The sequence below is a fragment of the Hyla sarda genome, chromosome 3 (genome assembly GCF_029499605.1).
Source record: "Hyla sarda isolate aHylSar1 chromosome 3, aHylSar1.hap1, whole genome shotgun sequence".
In the NCBI taxonomy this organism is placed as follows: Eukaryota; Metazoa; Chordata; class Amphibia; order Anura; family Hylidae; genus Hyla; species Hyla sarda.
In genome coordinates, this window is record NC_079191.1 from 245,823,648 (window position 1) to 245,844,449 (window position 20,802).

At 39.4% G+C, this 20,802-nt stretch overlaps 1 protein-coding gene across 14 annotated transcripts in view; it reads right to left on the bottom strand.

The window, feature by feature from the left end:
- The window catches only part of TRAPPC3L (trafficking protein particle complex subunit 3L), a 122,755-nt gene that overhangs the window by 24,795 nt on the left and 77,158 nt on the right, over positions 1-20,802 (bottom strand). For 12 of the 14 annotated variants that reach the window (XM_056566380.1, XM_056566378.1, XM_056566376.1 and 9 more), the window contains 3 exons: positions 12,097-12,144; positions 9,945-10,042; positions 9,071-9,170 (listed from right to left, as the gene is read on the bottom strand). In XM_056566380.1, coding sequence (XP_056422355.1) covers positions 9,071-9,170; positions 9,945-10,042; positions 12,097-12,144 — 246 coding nt within the window. Of the gene's footprint in view, positions 1-9,070; positions 9,171-9,944; positions 10,043-12,096; positions 12,145-18,557; positions 18,699-18,749; positions 19,397-20,802 lie in introns of those variants that run through there. The other 2 variants (XM_056566390.1, XM_056566389.1) reach the window with 2 other exon arrangements.

A 20,802-nucleotide genomic window follows, 5' to 3' on the forward strand; every position in this document is an offset into this window, starting at 1 on the left:
AGAAAGACAATCCACTATTATGCAGTGTTTCTAAATCAGGGGAACAATAACAACGGGAGAAGTGGGGTTTAACCTTGAGGTGAACAGAAGAGTTGCTAAACTATCTTAAAGGAGTAGTGCAGTGAAATATTTATCCCCCTAGCCAAAGGATTAGACTTTGCACTTAAGGGGATTTACATGTCCAGCACAGCCCCAGCTAGGTTGTCTATAACACCATGATGTGCCTCAAAGCCTCTAGATACTTGTTTACTTGCCTCCAGGATGATTTTCAGGATAGTGTACTTAGGTAAGATCTACAAGAGTCTTACACATACAGTATATATTTGGCATTTGTTATGAAAGGGAACAAAGGGTAACAGTGTTGGCTCTTTTCACTTCCAAGAACACCTTATGTGCCATGACGGACCACCTGTGTAGCTTATTGAGCATATACCTGGATAAGCTTAGAGAAAATATATCAGAAAAGAGTACATTTCAAATTTTAGCCTTTTCAAGGCTTCTAAGATATCCAGCAGATAATATAGTAGAAATATAGTAGAAATTTCCTATGGAAAAACCCCTAAAGTTTGAGGCAAACCTCCTCCCAAAAGTTGCAAAATTGCATTTTTCTTTTCAATTTCCCCACAAAATAATATATATATATATATATATATATATATATATATATTGTATTTTGTTAAAGGGGTACTCCGCTGCTCAGAGTTTGGAACAAACTGTTCCGAATGGTGGAACCGATGCCGGGAGCTTGTGACGTCATAGCCTCGCCTGCTCATGACATCACGCCCTACCCCCTCAATGCAAGTCTATGTGAGGGGCATGATGCCATAGACTTGCATTGAGGGGGCATGATGTCATGAGGGGGCAGGGCTATGACGTCACGAGCTCCCGGCTCCAGCGTTCGGAACAGTTTGTTCCAAACGCTGAGCAGCGGAGTACCCCTTTAAGCCGTACATTTTATGGTAAAATAAAAGTAAAAAAAAATTAGCCCTCACATGGGTCTGTGGACGGAAAAAAAAGTTATGGATTTTAGAAGGCAAGGAAAAAAAATATGAAAATGTAAAATTGAAACTGGATTGTTCCTCAAGGCCAAAATGGCCTGTGTCCTTAAGGGGTTAAGGAAAACATTTTCGGATGGAGATGATGTGATCATTGGTGTCCTTCATAGACCTAGGAAACTCAATGTACTGTACTCTGTGCAATGCATCTGTACTCACTGACACTGAGGTCCAAAAGAAGTTCCTGAGAATTACAATGAGGAATAGGAGCCAGACCCAGTGCTTCCAATTCTTCCTTTAAAAACTAAAGAACCCATGATTTTTACCTAACTGGCCCTGACCATGGTAGCCAAACTTTACACAGAATTATTAAAGTTTTCTATTCAGATGATTAGCTAATCAAGGCAGCTTCCAACTTATTGCTTATTGCCAGGAGTTTGTGAGGTCATTGCCATGCTCCCTCATGATATCACCCCCCGCCCCCTTAATGCAAGTCTATGGGAGGGGGCGTGACAGCCGTCACGCCCCCTCCCATAGACTTGCATTGAGGGGGCAGTGTGGGACGTCATGAGGGGGCGGGGCTATGACATAACATGCTCCCGGCGCTGGCTCCAGCGTTCAGAACAGTTCATTCCAAATGCTGAGCAGCGAAGTACCCCTTTAATCTTACTGGTTAATGCTTTTAATTCATGACAAAATCTACTTACAAATCGCACCCCAGGAAAGCTGAAATTGCTTTTATATACTCGCTGATGGTATTTGAGCTTGCCTGTGTCAAATCCATCCTGCATGAAGAGATGGTTCTCCTGTCTGAAGCCTTCTTGGTTGCTGTAGTCTTTGACTACATCTAGGTGGAGAGTAGACAGACCGTTTCCCAGTTGGGATCTGACACTTATTAGGATACTGTATGAGCAGCTATTTGAGCTTTTGAGCTACCAAAATGAAACCTAATTTTATATAACCTGATGAAATGAAGAAATCTATGTGACCTGATACATCATGATACTATCAACATTGCTTCAAAAGGGCTCAATCACATGAAAATATTAGACCTTGTCAAACCGCCACATTGTACAGACCTCTGTGGCGCTCTACTGTACCCTCACATGCCTTCAATGTATTATATAAAGGTATACAAAGATTGTTTAATATGGAATCTGAAAGTAGAAAAAGACAGGGTATGAGCCATTCTAAACGTATTGCAGAGCTTTAATCTATGCACTAAATGGAGCACCATACTACAGCATAAGGAGTGCCTATGTACAACTGCTCAAAAAAATTAAGGGAACAATTAAACAACACAATGTAACTCCAAGTCAATCACACTTCTGTGAAATCACACTGTCCACTCAGGAAGCAACACTGATTGACAATCAATTTCACATGCTGTTGTGCAAATGGAACAGACAGCAGGTGGAAATTATAGGCAATTAGCAAGACAACCCCAATACAGGAGTGGTTCTGCAGGTGGTGAACACAGACCACTTCTCAGTTCCTATGCTTCCTGGCTGATGTTTTGGTCACTTTTGAATACTGGCGGTGCTTTCACTCTAGTTGTAGCATGAGACAGAGTCTACAACCCACACAAGTGGCTCAGATAGTGCAGCTCATCCAGGATGGCACATCAATGTGAGCTGTGGCAAAAAGGTTTGCTGTGTCTGTCAGTGTAGTGTCCAGAGCATGGAGGCGCTACCAGGAGACAGGCCAGTACATCAGGAGATGTGGAGGAGACCATAGGAGGGCAACAACCCAGCAGCAGGACCGCTACCTCCGCCTTTGTGCAAAGAGGAGCAGGAGAAGCACTGCCAGAGCCCTGCAAAATGACCTCCAGCAGGCCACAAATGTGCATGTGTCCACTCAAACGGTCAGAAACAGACTTCATGAGGGTGGTATGAGGGCCCGACGTCCACAGTTGGAGGTTGTGCTTACAGCCCACCATCGTGCAGGACGTTTGGCATTTGCCAGGGAACACCAAGATTGGCAAAATTTGCCACTGGCTCCCTGTGCTCTTCACAGATGAAAGCAGGCTCACACTGAGCACATGTGACAGACGTGACTGAGTTTGGAGATGCCATGGAGAACGTTCTGCTGCCTGCAACATCCTCAAGCATGACCGATTTGGCAGTGGGTCAGTAATTATGTGGGATGGCATTTCTTTAGGGGGCACAGCCCTCCATGTGTTTGCCAGAGGTAGCCTGACTGCCATTAGGTACCGAGATTAGATCCTCAGACCCCTTGTGAGAACATATGCTGGTGCAGTTGGCCCTGGGTTCCTCCAAATCAAGACAATGCTAGACCTCATGTGGCTGGAGTGTGTTAGCAGTTCTTGCAAGAGGAAGGCATTGATGCTATGGACTAGCCCGCCTGTTCCCCAGACCTGAATCTGATTGAGCACATGTGGGACATCATGTCTCGCTCCATCCACCAATGCCACATTGCACCACAGACTATCCAGGAGTTGGCAGATGTTTTAGTTCAGGTCTGGAGCACAGGAGACCATCCGCCATCTCACCAGGAAAATGCCCAGGTATTGTAGGGAGGTCATACGGGCACGTGGAGGCCACACACACTACTGAGCCTCCTTTTGACTTGTTGTAAGGACATTATATCAAAGTTGGATCAGCCTGTAGTGTGGTTTTCCATTTTGATTTTGAGTGTGACTCCATATCCAGACCTCCATGGGTTGATAAATTTGATTTCCATTGATAATTTTTGTGTGATTTTGTTGTCAGCACATTCAACTATGTAATGAAGAAAGTATTTCATACGATTAGTTCATTCATTCACATCTAGGATGTGTTATCTTAGTGTTCCCTTTTTTTTTTGAGCAGTGTATTGTACATGTCTCCATGTCCCTCCCTATACTGATTTTGCTATGTGCATGAAGCCTAAAGATACTCTATTACCAGACTGACCCCTTATAACCATCACATCTCTATGAGTAGTGATTGAACACATGCACCAGCTGCATGGCTACAGAAATGCCAAAAAGGTTCCTGGATCGAAGGTTGCCTTGTATGTCAATTTGGTGCCCTGTCTCCACCCAGTTGGAAGCTTCAGAAAAGTGTAAATGTACAGTATGTTTTTTCCCACTGTTAGTCTTATAGGTTAGCTTTGATTTAAAGGGTTCTGCCTGATGGCAGACTGCTTTGACATGTCACCACACACATAATTTGTTGACTCTGTTGAGTGTTTTGAGTGTTAGTATTTTCACTCAGTAATCTTCTAAGAAGATCTAACGTGGCATCAAAGATTTATTGAACTGCCTTGTCACATGAAAGACTATAATGACTTCAAATCTGGATGAACACCATATAAACAAGAGCTGAATCAAGATAATTGCTTGGTTTTCACATAAAATGTGAGTCTGTGTATATCTAAAGGAAACAGGTCTTTTGCTTGTGTTGTGCTTGACAATGAGCTTTATAGGTTAGGCGTCACCGAGATATATGACAGTGCAAAATGCTATTAAACAATTAATCCTGGATACAAAAGAATAATATTTAAAGAGGATAAAGTGGGGATTCTATATGATCCATCATTAAGGCTTACACTTGGAATACTCATATTCAGGAGAAAACATACTATTATGAAACATTGAAAGACCATCAAAAGGGTTCCAATAACTATGTGTCTAATGTGTATCTAATTTGGTAAAAGAGATACCTATCATCAACTACACTTTCCCTAATCCCCCTCCCCATCTGTCCTTGACTCTAACTATCTCTATCCCTGTCCTTATCAGTTATTGAACCTGCATGCTATGCACGCTTAATATCAGTTATTGAGCCAGCATGCTATGCACGCTCATTTTCATGTATTGAGCCTGCATCATATGCATGCTCAATATCATGTAATGAGCCAGTATGTTATGCACAAACAATATCATGTAATGATCCAGCATGCTATGAACGCTCAATATCAGCTATTGAGCCAGCATGCTATGCACGCTCATTTTCATGTATTGAGCCAGCATGCTATGCACGCTCATTTTCATGTATTGAGCCAGCATGCTATGCACACTCAATATCATGAAAATGAGCATGCATAGCATGCTGGCTCAATAGCTGATATTGAGCGTGCATAGCATGCTTGCTCAATACCTGATATTGAGTGTGCATAGCATTCTGGTTCAATACCTGATATTGAGCTTGCATAGCATGCTGGCTCAATAGCTGATATTGAGCTTGCATAGCATGCTGGTTCAATAGCTAATATTAAGCGTGCATACCATGCTGGCTCATTACATGATGTTGAATGTGCATAACATGCTTGCTCAATAGCTGACATTGAGTGTAAATCGCATGCTGGCTCAATTGCTGATATTGAGCGTGCATAGCCGGCAGGCTCAATACCTGATATTGAGCGTGAATACCATGCAGGCTCAATACCTGATATTGAGCGTGCATACCATGCAGGCTCAATACATGAAAATGAGCGTGCATAGCATGCTTCCTCAATACCTGATATTGAGTGTGCATACCATGCTGGCTCATGACATGATATTGAGCGTGCATAGCATGCTGGCTCATTACATGATATTGAGCGTGCATAGCATGCTGGCTCAATACATGTAATGAGCGTGCATGGCATACAGACTCAATACCTGATATTGAGCATGCATACCATGCTGGCTCATTACATGATATTGAGTGTGCATAGCACACAGGCTCAATACCTGATATTGAGTGTGCATAGCATAGCCCTGCAGGGATATGAGCACAGCACTCACTCCCGCCTGTTTGATTGACAGGTGGGGGGCCGTGCTGAGTCTGCATTTTCGGACTCACACGCCAGGCTGGCGTGAGTCCGAAATCAATGAAAAAGCTTGCGGCCAGGGACTCCTAGGGAGACCCCTAGTGGCCACAGTTTCAAAATGAAAATAGACATAAAAGGAATCATTTATTTTTTTAATACAATGCTATTAGAAAGTTGATCTATATAGAATAAGTTATAAAATATAAAAAATTAATGAAAGGTACTCTTTAAGAGTCCAGTTGATTTCTTGTGGTCTGACTGCTGGAAACCCTAATGATCAAATAATGCATATATACAGTAATGTAAACATGGATTTTTGAACAAAAAAGTATTTAGAGATTATCAAAGAAATAATACATTTCTATTGTTATAATTAATGCTTGTGGTTATTCATTAGCTGCTTAAAATTGCTGCTTAGAACCATGTACCATATGCCGTGGCTAAAAGAAGTGTGAAGGTTACCAAGTGGGTAACTTATCCTTGAATACGTTATATAAAATATGTTTAATAGAACAAATAAAAGAGCTATAAGATGACTTGTTGCTGGGGCAGGAGTTGAAACATTCCATTAAATACTGGGCTAAATAAATAGGATGTGGCTGAAATAAAATACTTCTAATAATCAGTGGTATTTAACATATGGGAGAGAATATTTGGATAGAGAATAGTAAAAAAAATGCATTATAGGAAAGCTATCTACTGTATAAATCGGTAGTTCTTGTTTGCTTCTTGTGTGGGTCAGCTTTGTGGGGGTGTAACAATTTTGAATTATTAAAGTCATTACAATAAAACAAAGTTGATCTTTCACATCCAATTGCTGCAGCAACTCTTAGATGAGAAACTTTTATAAGGCTTCTTTACACAACTTTTTTCACATTTTCCTTGCAATGGCCTGAATTTAAAATGTTTTTATAGCTTTTTTTAGGGAGCATTTTTAGTGACGTTTTTTCAATATACTACAATACATATATATTTCAAGTTCTACAGAGAAGCCTAGAGCTAAAATTTCTGAAAAAAACAAACCTTTCAGCTTGCAAATGAGTTAAAAAAAAGTAAAAAAAAAGTTGTTTCCCTATATACTTATTGAGGGCCATTTATCAATGTTTGCTTATGTATTCTTTTTTTTAGTAATTTTTTCCTTACTTTTTTTTTGCTTATGTGCAACGTATTTATCAACTGGTTTCAGCCTGTTGATAATTTTCTTTCACGTAAGCAATTTTTCCTTTTTTACTTTGGTAGTAGCTTTTTCTGCTCCATGTTTGAGCTGGAGTAAATTTAGTCAATTTTTCACGCTGTTGCGACTTTTTTTTGCGCAGTTGCGACTGTCGCAGTTAATAAATACCTGACTACCCATAGTCCATTTTAAAATTATTACTACATAGTAAATTTTAGGAAAACTTGCTTTTCTCGCTTTCCAGTCAAGAAAAATCGTGTAGTCGCAGTTGCGACAATTTTGCGACAATTATAGTAAAGAAAACCTGACTAAACCCGTTGATAAATGTCCATAATTGTCCCCAAATCAACACAAATAGAACACAGAAAAAAACACAATGAAAACTGCACAAAAAATTTGACCTTTTCTATAAATATATTTAAGGCTGGTGGTCACTATAGGGCCTTGTTCCGATTCTTACTCCTTTTTATATAAGGGCTGGAACAAGCCAGTACAGGTCTTCCATGATGAAAATTAGGGATGCTTAGTTGCATGACAGTTGAGATCCTGCTATAACTACCATGGCCAAAGACAGCCCTGGTCCTGGTAAAGGGTTTACATGGTCAAATAGCGATTGTTTTATTTAAGAAGTTTAGGAGCATCTTTTACTCCATTGGCACCTCAGCATTATGATTGCCAGGTGCTGATAGGTTTCCATAGCAGCCATGGGGCATTGTGAAGGCCCCCAGTTCTACCATGTACATGCTATTATACCATCATGATGGAGGTATAGATTTATAGTTGCCAGTCAGCATCATGCTGACAGGCATAATACATAGTGCTACAAGATCATATTTATTACTCCCCGGGGAGACTAACAAATGCTAAAAATAAAAAGGAAAAAAAAAAGAGAAGAAAAAAAAAGTCCCACGCTTCAAAAATAAAAATATTTTTTTCTCTTATACAATGAATGAATGAATTATACAATTAATTTTTAGAGCAACACAATTACTTTTTAGAAAAATAGTTTCTATTGTGCCAAAGTAGTAAACTTGGAAAAAAAAAAAGCAAATTTGGTAGATTAGTTACACTAGTGACCATACATAACTAGATAAGTGAATAACTCAGCTAATCTCCTATTTCATAATATTGCAGTTATTCCTAAGTCATATACTGTACTGTATGTCACATTCCAGTACCATACATCAATACCTCCCAAAAAAAGTCTCATAGTTCTAATTATTCTACATTTATAAAATAATAGAATTTAAATTATGCTTTGCTATAGACAACAAATAAATAATTCTAGTTACCCTCCCCATCTTTTAGAATGTATTACTTGACTAGAATGCCATGTAATGCAAATATGAATATATTAGGGCTACAAATAGAGCATCATGCGCAGTGTGACTGATTTAAACCTAAACTACCATAGGGTTCTGAAGGGACTTAAAGGGGTACTGCACCCCTAGACATCTTATCTCCTATCCAAGGATAGGGGATAAGATTTCTGATCGTGGGGGTCCCACCACTGGGGACCCCCGCAATCTCTCCTGCAGCCCCTAGTCATCTGTAGCACAGATCCGAAGTTTGCTCCGTGCCTGACGATACAGGGGCTGGCGGTTCGTGACATCACGGCTTGTGATGGTGACCACGCCCATAGACTTTCATTAAAGGGGTGGGGCCATGACATCATGAACTGCCGGCCCCTGTATTGTGAATCATCAGGCACAGAGCAAACTTTGGCTCCGTGCTGGAGATGACTAGGGGATGTAGGAGAGATCGCGGTCCAGAGGCGGGACCCCCACGATCAGACATCTTATCCCCTATCCTTGGATAGTGGATAAGATGTCTAGGGGCAGTGTACCCCTTTAAGTATAATTAGTATTAAAAAAAATAGAGGATTCGGGTGTTGCAATATGTTCAAATACAATAGTTTGTAGCAGAAATGTTTAAAACGGTCTCATCCATCTGAATAAGGCTTGCAGAAATTCATGCACCTGCTCCAGAAACAACACCTTTTCGTTTAAGACATTTCTTTAAAAAAAAAAAAAAAAACTGCATCTTTGGTATATACCCTAAATAGAGGCACTAAATGTGGTTGTACTAAGCAGTGAGAAAACACATTTTACATTATATAAAGCATAAGTATGCTTTATATTACCTTTGCAATTATATCCACTGTTTCACTATAGCTGCGGCATTTCTTTATGCCAGAGTTGGCCAAAAAGTCTTCAACTAGTCGAACTCCAATGTTATATCCCCTGGAAAATAAAAAATAAAAAGTAATGTTAGATGAGAATAATTGGTGCGGTTAGATAAAAGGCCAATAAAACTGTATTTTCTAAAAACATGCACAACCAAAGTAGAGACTAAATATTACAAACAATTATGTACAGGTATAATCAGGGGTCAAGTCCTGGGAAAGAAAAGTGTAGGAACTCACCCAAGATTTCCACTCAAGGGCTGGTCCTGCAGGACTCCTGCTAATGGGAACAGTGTTCCTGCTGTGAAAAAAAGCAGGAACTCAGTTCCCATGCGTTCCTGCAGGACTTTAGTCCTGGGTATAATGTATGTATGTATATTTGCAATATCTGGGTCATAGGAGCTAAGCAGTTTCTCTAGACAATTGGTCTCCAACCTCAAAACCACTGGCCCTCTCGCTGTACTAGAAACTACTTCTCTAAGCATGTCCTGACAACCACACCCCTGCTTTAGGCCATCTCAGAGATACGAAAATCAAGTCTGGATTTGTGTTCATTAGTTTGTGTTTTGCCTTATAACATATATACAGTACATAATTCCTAGCAACCTCATTGCCTAGTGGATCCTGGTGCATTTTTCTGTTATCTAACTGTTCATTGAAAAACATTGTAATGTCAATGGCTATTATTATAAAAAAAAAAAATTACATTGTAGTAGAAACATAATAAACAATAATATTTGATATTGTAAATATAAGCATTAATATATTAAAACACGTCCAATAATACAAAGTGTCTTAAAAAAAAATAATAAGTTGTGCAGTAAATACTTACATTGTATCCAAATATTTGTTAACTTCTTCATCACTGTCATAATCTTTGCACAACTGGGCCACAAAAGCACCGTAAGTAAGAACAAAGAGATCTCTGCTCTAAAAGCAAAGGAGAAAATGTGATATAAACTAAACATAGTTGTAATAAGTGACAATAGAAGACAAAAACAGGCATCCTGTACTCACCGCTTCAGCTCTGGTGATACGGCTCCCATCTCGGGCTGCTCCTCCGGATCAGTCCACAAAGGTGGCGTGGGGCACTCAGAGGCGACTGACTGCGGTTTCTCCCACAGGTATGCGCTTCTTCCAGTATAAGAAGGCCGGAAGAAGCGCATACCTATGTGTGAAACTGTTGTCAGTCGCCTCTGAGTGCCCCACGCCACCTTTGTCCACCGATCCGGAGGAGCAGCCCGAGATGGGAGCCGTATCACTAGATCTGAAGCGGTGAGTGCAGGACGCCTGTTTTTGTCTTCTATTGTCACTATATTGATTGCTACATATCTGTCCTAGCACCACCGCACCTGGCATACCTGGTTTTCTACCTGAGTCGTACCTTTCCATCTCATGGAGCTGCGTGGATAAGGTATCGGTGCCACTTGTCTTTTTTCTTATTTTAGCATAGTTGTAATAAGGCCATAGAAAAATACAACCATGTGAAGAGCTTCAGTGATAAATATAACCTACATTTTTGGGTTATTCTTGTGTAAAAAAATGTTTTCTTTTGTAGATTTACCATGTAAAACATTCATTATAAACATGTAAAACCTTCATTATATTTTTAACCTACTGGCAAAGAATGTGCACTATGGCCATTTTTTATACATGACCCCCGCTGTGTCCTTATTCCGCCAAGTATTTTTGTCTGCTCCAGATGATACATAATTCAAGCATCTGACCACAGAAGCTCCCTATTGGCCACTTGACAGCTATAAAATGTGTCATTGTGGACTGCTACAGAAAGCTTATCACAAACAACATAATTCAGCTCAGTAGAATGAAAAGTCGGGAATGCTAATTCGGCGGCTGATTGCTGGTATTATGCGGCACAATAAACAATCATTACTCAACGTCATATTCACTTGTGTAAACAGGGATAAGCAGCTAACAATGATGTATGTGAAAATGTTACTGTCATTCACAATGACAATTCAAAAGTTTTGATAGGTCAGGGTCTTAGTCCTGCTCAACACTGATCTCTAGATATATCCGGAAGAAGCATGTGGCCATGCACTGTACTCCCCAGTCCGGTACTTAAAGGGGTACTCCGGTGGAATTTTATTTTTTTCCAAATCAACTGGTGACAGAAAGTTAAACAGATTAAAACATCCTAATCCTTTTAGTACTTATCAGCTGCTGTATACTACAGATGAAGTTGAGTCGTTCTTTTCTGTCTTACCACAGTGCTCTCTGCTGACACCTCTGTGTCAGGAACTGTCCAGAATAGGAGAAAATCCCCATAGAAAACCTCTCCTGCTCTGGACAGTTCCTGACACGGTCAGAGGTGTCAGCAGAGAGCTCTGTGGTCAGACTGAAATGAACTATGCAACATCCTCTGGAACATACAGCAGCTGATAAGTACTGGAAGGATTAAGATAAAAAAAAAATTTATAGAAATAATTTACAAATCTGTTTTACTTTCTGGCACCAGAATTTGAAAAAATGTTTTTCCACTGGAGTACCCCTTTAACCCATCTCATTGCAGGAGTCAGGCTTCATATGCTTATAATGGAGCCAGTATCCTGCAACAACACAAATTGTGTTCCGAGCTAAAGAGTGAAATTGTGTTCCGAGCTAAAGAGTGAAAAGTTGTGCTGTGTGCTTCTCTTGGTTTGGATCTAGAGATCGGTCAGATTCTCAGCACTAGAAACCATGACTGATCAAGACTCTTGAAATGTGGGCATGATATGTGATTTTTTTTCACATATAGCTAATGATAGTTTGTGCAGCCCTGCACTGACAATAATTCAGTCATGTAAAGGCTCCTTTAAAAGGAAAACTGACAGATGGATCAACTCGACTAACCTGAATATACAGGTGGTGCCAGTGAGGGTGCCTAACAAGTGCAACTTAGAAATGAATGACAAAAAAATGCAATTTATTTCATCTACAATATAAAAAAACAAAATCACATATTATGCAGGAGAAATACTTACAATGTTATGTGCTGAAGCAGAAGATGAGATAGCAGGTAAATGCCAGTCCTGAAACAGTTAAAGGAAACATGTCATTATGAAATGATCTCATGTTTAAATAAAGTTTTAATAAGGGCCCTGCAGCCTCCTCCAGCTCTGAATAGGTGGCCTTGATGTGGCGAGTGGGCTTGTACTTTTTGATCAAAATGTATACTAACAAAATGTATACCAACAAAATGTATACCAACAAAATGTATACCAACAAAATGTATACTAACAAAATGTATACCAACAAAATGTATACCAACAAAATGTATACCAACAAAATGTATACCAACAAAATGTATACTAACAAAATGTATACCAACAAAATGTATACCAACAAAATGTATACTAACAAAATGTATACCAACAAAATGTATACTAACAAAATGTATACTAACAAAATGTATACCAACAAAATGTATACCAACAAAATGTATACTAACAAAATGTATACCAACAAAATGTATACCAACAAAATGTATACCAACAAAATGTATACCAACAAAATGTATACCAACAAAATGTATACTAACAAAATGTATACCAACAAAATGTATACCAACAAAATGTATACCAACAAAATGTATACCAACAAAATGTATACCAACAAAATGTATACCAACAAAATGTATACTAACAAAATGTATACCAACAAAATGTATACCAACAAAATGTATACCAACAAAATGTATACTAACAAAATGTATACTAACAAAATGTTAGTTTTTGAAATGATGCTGAGAAGCAAGTAGATCAAATTACAAATGGTGGATGTGCGGCTGTGTTTCTCTATTTTTGTTGTACATCTACATTTAAATAAATTCATTTATATAATTCTGTGGAACACAATTCTGACACCTCAACTAATGTGGAATGATACAATAAAGAAATACCTCTATATTATAAGAATACAGTTTCAGTTAGATAACAATTACACTTTTGTCCCTAGTAACCCATTAATCTCATGGGCACTCTGGACATGATCACATGACTGACATGGGACTTATATACATATCAGCATCCACAAAGTAAGCTTTGAGACACCACATTCATCTCAAAGTGTCCATAATTGGCTTGAAGTGTGTGTGTGAACCTTTCTGTATTCTGAAGTTTTAAAGACCCTCAAATATGGGTTTATATATAAAAGGCATATTTCTAATTTCTACGCAATTTAATTGTAAAATAAACTAGAATATGTATAAATCTACATGTTTCCAACCCATGGCACGTTAATAATGACATAAAGGGTGAGAGGGTATCTAACTATTATCAATGATTTTGTGTTTTATGTGGTTGAGATTACGTTTACTTTTGTCACATGGCATTTTTTACTTTTACTTTACATTTTTATCTTAAAATCACTTGCCATCACATGTCTGTCACATGATAGTTCCACATGACTTTCTTATGAGTAGAGACCTTGACATCACAGTGGGATACAACTTTTGGGTCAAGGGAATTGCCTCTAGCAATGTGAAAAGCCTCAATAAAGCTAGAAACTTATTAGTCACCACAGGAGTCCCCACCAACTCTGTTCATGACTAGACACTTGTCTATCACAATATACAGGCCTCCGTACATTTCTGAGGGGCCAATCTTTACCAGAGCAGAATACTGCAGCAATAGGCTATAGCTGTACCAAAGACCTAGAGCCCATTCCTTAGAAGACATATAAAGCAGGTCCTTGTGGTGGCTATGCACTACTTCAGTTAACAGGCTTTTCACTCAGGGAAAAATTAGCTTGTACAACACTGAGCTAGTAGAGAATGACGGGCCCTCTACAGGTTTGGAGGGAGGTACGACAATTTTTACTGCCTGAAAAGCGGGAGAAGTTTTGCACTGCAACAGACCGGTATTGGGCTTCAAATCATGGCCCAAAATGTGAGGAGGGCCATAAGTGCAGGGAATACACTGCGGTCCTGGTCTGACCAATGGTGTTTTGATGAAGAGGTGTTCAATGGGGAGCAGCAACATAAAGGCCCCCTTCTCTCCTCCTTTGGTTTTTATTTTTAAGTGTTAATGTTTTTTGGTCAAGGTGTGACATCTCTTTATTGAAAGGGGGTAAGTCACTCAAAATAGTCAACAGTTTCTATGTACACTCCAAAAGGAAAAAGAAGCCAGCACTGCCTGGGAATGATGAGAGTTGTAGTTTGGCATCAGCTGGAGGCTCCCTGTTTGGGACCACACTCCCAGAAAGGGTCTGTTCACAATATATATTCAAATTATATATTTTTAACATGCCTTTTTTCATAAACAGGTATAATAAGGCATATACATTTGTAAAAAGTATAGAACATGCCCCCTTTTTACTCACTTTATATATTTCCAAAGGAGCCATTTTCACCAGATGATAGTAACAACCCAAGTAATCCATACATACAAAATAAAAACAACCACAAATAAGATAAAAAATTATGCAATGTGTAATAATGTGAAATAACAGGTAAAAAGTGACTGTTTGTATCTTTGAAGGCGAGGAGTAACCCCTCTTTACTCTCATGAGAGCCTGTCTTGGGGAGGGGGATTAACCCCTTAAGGACCAAGCCCATTTTGGCCTTAAGGACCAGAGCATTTTTTGCACATCTGACCACTGTCATTTTAAACATTAATAACTCTGGAATGCTTTTAGTTATCATTCTGATTCCGAGACTGCTTTCGTGAAATATTCTACTTTAACATAGTAGTACATTTTTGTGGTAACTTGCATCCTTTCTTGGTGAAAAATCCGTAAATTTTATGAAAAATTTAAAAATTTTGCATTTTTCTAACTTTCAAGCTTTCTGCTTGTAAGGAAAATGGATATTACGAATACATTTTTTAAAATTCAAAAATACAATATGTCTACTTTATGTTTGCATCATAAAATTGACAAGTTTTTACTTTTGGAATACATCAGAGGGCTTCAAAGTTTAGCAGCAATTTTCCAATTTTTCACAAAATTTTCAAACTCAATATTTTTCAGGGACCAGTTCAGTTTTGAAGTGGATTTGAAGGGTCTTCATATTAGAAATACCCCATAAATGACCCCATTATAAAAATTGCACGCCCCAAAGTATTCAAAATGACATTCAGTCAGTGTTTTAACCCTTTAGGTGTTTCACAGGAATAGCAGCAAAGTGAAGGAGAAAATTCAAAATCTTCATTTTTTACACTCACCTGTTCTTGTAGACCCAATTTTTGCAAGTGGTAAAAGGAGAAAATGTATACTTATCATTGTAGCCCAATTTCTCTCGAGTAAGCACATACCTCATATGTAAAGTGTAAAGTGTTCAGCGGACGCAGTAGAGGGCTCAGAAGGGAAGGAGCGACAAGGGGATTTTGGAGAGAACATTTTTCTGAAACGGTTTTTGGGGGGCATGTTGCATTTAGGAAGCTCCTATGGTGCCAGAACAGCAAAAAAAAAAAAAAAAAAACACATGGCATACCATTTTGGAAACGAGACCCCTTGGGGAAGGTAACAAGGAATTAAGTGAGCCTTAATACCCCACAGGTGATTCATGACTTTTGAAAATGTAAAAAGAAATAAAAAATTTTTTACCTAAAATGCTTGTTTTCCCAAAAATTTTTAATTTTTAAAAAGGGTAATAGCAGAAAATACCCCCCAAAATTTGAATCCCAATTTCTCCCGATTCAGAAAACACCCCATATGGGGGTGAAAAGTGTTCTGCTTGCGCACTACAGGTCTCAGAAGAGGAGTAGTCACATTTGGCTTTTTGGAAGCAAATTTTGCTCTGGGGGCATGCCGCATTTAGGAAGCCCCTATGGTGCCAGGACAGCAAAAAAAAAAAAAACCACATGGCATACTATTTTGGAAACTAGACCCCTCGGGGAACGTAACAAGGGGTAAAGTGAACCTTTATACCCCACAGGTGTTTCACGAGTTTTGCATATGCTTGTTTCCCAAAAATTTTACATTTTTAAAAAGGGTAAAAGCAGAAAATAGCCCCGCAAAACTATAAGTCCCAGCATGCCCATAAGGGAATGCTGGGAGTTGTGGTTGTCTGCCTCCTGCTGTTGCATAACTACAGCTCCCAACATGCCCTTTTTACATGCTGGGAGCTGTTGCTAAGCAACAGCAGGAGGCTGTCACTCAGCTCCAAGCGGCTCCTGGGGCCCCGATCCCAACAGGGACGCCGGGGATCGGGGTCCCCAGCTCCTGGGGTCTTCTTCCCGCACCCGCTCACGTCCTCCGGAAGAGGGGCGGAGCGGGTTGCGGGAGTGACACCCGCAGCAGGTGCCCTGATTAACCGGCCGACGAATCAGCGCGATCGTGAGGTGGCACCAGTGCCACTTCACCCCTGTTGGCTATGGCTGTTCAGGGCCGTCAGAGAATGCCCCAATCAGCCAGTAATTCCGGGTCACCGGGTCACTGGAGACCCGATTGACCCGGTGTCGCCGCAGATCGCTGGAATGAATTGTCCAGCGATCTGCGGCCATCGCTGACATGGGGGGACATAATGACCCCCCTGGGTGATATGCCGTGATGCCTGCTGAACGATTTCAGCAGGCATCCGGCTCCGGTCCCTAACCGGCTAGCGGTGGGGACCGGGTTTCCCATGGGCGTATGGATACGCCCTTGGTCCTTAAGGACTCGGAATGCAGGGCGTATCCATACGCCCTGTGTCCTGAAGAGGTGCGAGAGTGAAGATGTTTGCATAGTCAGCAAGGGGGCAGGCTGGGCAGAGCACTCAAACCTTCCTCCGCCCCACAGGCTCTCACAAGAGTGAAGACATTTGCATGGTTAGTTAGGGTTTGGGAAGGGCAGTGAATATTGAGGATGCATGCGAGTAACCCCTTTTTTGAAAGCATTTCATCTGCACTATATACCAGTATTAGTGCAGCTGAACAAGTTGTCAGTTTCTTATTAAACACAGCACAGAAGATGAAAAAAGGCATGAAAAGCCTAGACAACAGCTGTAATCTTTTAATAATTAAAGAGAAATCCATCCCCTTTTTAGTGCAAATTAATATCAGTTGGTTCAGTCCCAACGGATCGCCTACAAAAGCTACCTGGCTACCTAACTATATAGCTACATGCTTACCTACCTAACAATGTATTTACCTACTGGGGGGGGGGGGTTGATCTACCTACCTAAAGTGTTTATCTATTGGTACGGTCTAACTAGTTAAGGACGTACCTGCCTATGAAGGGACTTTCTAATAAGGTATCTATCTAACCTACTTTGGGACATCCCTACCTATGAGGGAATTTGCTGCCAACTATGAGAAATATAGCTACTAAATGGGGGCTCTAACCCTACCACTTTTACAATATGGTACACTAAGGTGGGGGGGGGGGCATTTGGGGTGTCCAAGTTTGTCCTGCAGATGCTGAAGAGATGAGTTTTGCCTGAAAGAAGTCATTATGATGGCCTGAGACGGATGGAGAAAAAAAAAAAAAAAAAGGCCGTAATTAGAGAAGATGTTAATTGTGAGTCATTAGACATTCTGTATGTAAATTATTGCATGACGTGACTTTTTATTTGAGGGGGAGATAAGGCATCATCTTGGCAGGGGACAGGGAGTTTCACTAATACAGCATCTCGCCAGGTGCAAAAGGGGCACTTAAGAAGCTACTTAATACATGGTTGGATATCATCAAAAAATTTGAAAGAAAACACTACGTAATGATGTCAACGCTTAGTATTTCTTGACATTGCTTAATATGCACTAGTACTTCTAATAAAGCTATGTATGGGTATGCAAAGGAAGCATCAATATTTAACTATGTACAACTAAAAGCATTTGGATGTGACACAGCAATTTTAACAGCAATATAATGGTTCTTATGACCTACATGACTTGAATATAATCCAAAATAAGACAAATGCTGCAGAGTTCAAGGTAAATTAAATGTCTCTGAAGAAAATGTAGTCTATAAATTAAATGTCTTTGAAAAAAAATGTAGACTATAAAATAATCTTAGTCTGTCTTGTGTAAAATGGTTTATAGATAGATGTAACTGCAAAAGAACTGCCGGTGTCCACAAGGTCTTCTGCTAACTACATTTGACACAATGGGCAGCTGACCAAACTATCTCCATCAATGTCCATAACAAAGCTCTTATAATGTCCACCAACAAAGAAGAACCAATTGTGTAAAATGATAAAACTTTATTCAACATATATCAAAAAAGACATACATTTAAAAATAGAGAGAATATTAAAATCTAGGCACATACAGCAACAAGAACAGATGACTGGAGATGGTACAGGAGGTATTACATTACATGGACATCACAAGTACAAAGCATATAGTTAATTCTCTGAACAAAAAATTATAATGTATATATAAAGGAATAAACACAGACTAAACAAGAAGTCAGAGATAAAGAATTATTGCAAGGAAAAATTTGTTCTATAGATACAAAGGCCGTAAATTAAGAATAAAATACAGCAATCATAAAAGAACTATCCGCCATGCATGCTACCACCTACCAAATCCAACCGCAACGTAGGTTTTACGTTGTGCTTCGTCAGGGGGCCTGTCTAAAGCCCCAAACAGGTGGGTATATATCTCCATAGTCAGCCAATCATAGCGCCTTTCATATCACACACACTCAAAAGACCCAATCACACACCATGTAACAGAATCTACACAGTTAAATATAACACAGCTGGGCTTCCTACCCTGAAAACATGTGCCCAGGTCAGCGTGTTATGCGTATCGCTGCACCCATCGCTCCGGAAGCAGTCACCGCCGCCCACAACATAACCAGATTGCCATTAAACAGGGCGAGAATCCGGAAATTGTCCGGCTGTGTCACATGACCGGGGCGGGTCGCGTGATCCGCTGACAGCTCTGTCAGAGATCAGGGCGGAGCAGAGCTGCTCCATCTCAATTGCTAAGAAAGAATAACATTGAATGAGAAAAGAGGAGCTGCTAGATAACGTTTAAAAAATGGGAATGCGAAGTGAAGAAAAGATGAGGAGTGATACATTATGAATGTAAAGAAGAATGGAAGAAAAGGTAAAGGAGTGACAGAGACGTAAGTGCAGATGTAATAGGTGATGTACCAGAGGTGAAAACTACAAGTGAAAAGTATATGCATAAATAAGTGTCCACTATAAATGTGTGCAGACATAAGTGAATTAAACAGGTATCACCAAGTTAATAAGATGCTGTGAAGTCAAAATAGATGAATACAGACAAAGGGGACATATGTGCAAATAAATATTTTATTAATGTATCCAGTGTATAACAATTAAAGTGTAAAAGTGCCAAAATTAAGCAGTATAAATAAAAATGCTAGTGCAAAAAGTAGAAATAAAATGAATGAAAAAATGCTAATAAAAATGTTGGGGGGAATAAAACATGATAAAAAGAAAACAAAATAGGGGTAAAGGGAAGGAAGGGGGGAGGAGAAGGGGGGGAAGAAAAAAAAGGGAAACAGGGGGGGGGGAAGAGAGAAAGGAAAAAAGGCGGGAAAAACGAAAGAGAAACAAGAGAGAAAGGAAGAAGGGAAGAGAGCACCCATGATATAAGTCAATAAAAAAATAAAAAGATGGAAATTAATAAGACCACAGAAAAATTGTAATAAATAATGAAAGAATACCAGCATATCTGGAGTAATAGTATAATGTGCAAAAAATTGGAGATGACTGGCTACTAAGCAAAGTGTACATCCTAATGAAAAATCCAGAGTACAATTTAAATTTAGGGGTGTTATTATCATTAAAAGTACATGGTAGCATGGCATCAGTAAAGTGCATAAAAAAATCACAATTTTTTTTATATATGTAGAATTATAAATTAGCATAAGATATACATATGTATTAATGGTACAGACAGATCTCATAAAAAATTTACACATAGACAAAAATATATATATGCTAGCAGCTGGCAGCATGCATGGCGGGGTAGAGAATAGATAGATAGATGATGAATGGAAACAGGGTAGATAAGGTGCTTGATGGATGTAGGCTGATGGATCTAAAAACAAAGAACAAGAAAGAAAAAAAGAGAAAAGAGGGTAAGTATTAAAAACATCAACATAAAAACAAAGTTAAACACCCACCCAAAAGAGGGAGTAAAACACTCGATCAAGAGAAAAATAACGATAGCGGTATTACATGTACATCAATAGTCTAATAGAAAAGGCACAAAGCTGGCATGATCGTTTAATCCATATGGCTGCAAAGTTTTTCATCTATAAATCCATTTGGTTTCAAGTTGTGCAAGTTTGACCTTCCAATTTCCTCCTCTTATCCCAATGAAAATGCGGTCAATGCCCCTCACCTGTAGGCCACTGGGATCACTTCCATGATGAGTCTTAAAGTGTCTGGGGACAGTGGTCAATCTGGATAGATCTTCTTCATCTTTAGCTGCAATAATTCCTAGGACATGTTCCCTTTTTCTTTTCTTTAGTTCACAAGGTCATCCCTATGTGGATCAAAGAACAGGGACAGGTAGCATGGTATATAACCCCCACTGTGTTACACGAAATAGTATGTCTGATATCAAAGGAACGTGAGTCGTCAGAGTTACAAAAGGTGGAATCCTTACAAATGTTGGGGCAGGCAACACATTTTCCACATGGGCGACAACCTCATTTTGGTTTGCCAGCTCCAAATGGGTTGATGAACTTATTGCTTTTATGATGGCTATGTACCAGAATGGCCCTAAGATTAGCACGCCTTCTAAATGTAATAGAAGGTTGTTTAGGAAGGTACAGTTTTAAAA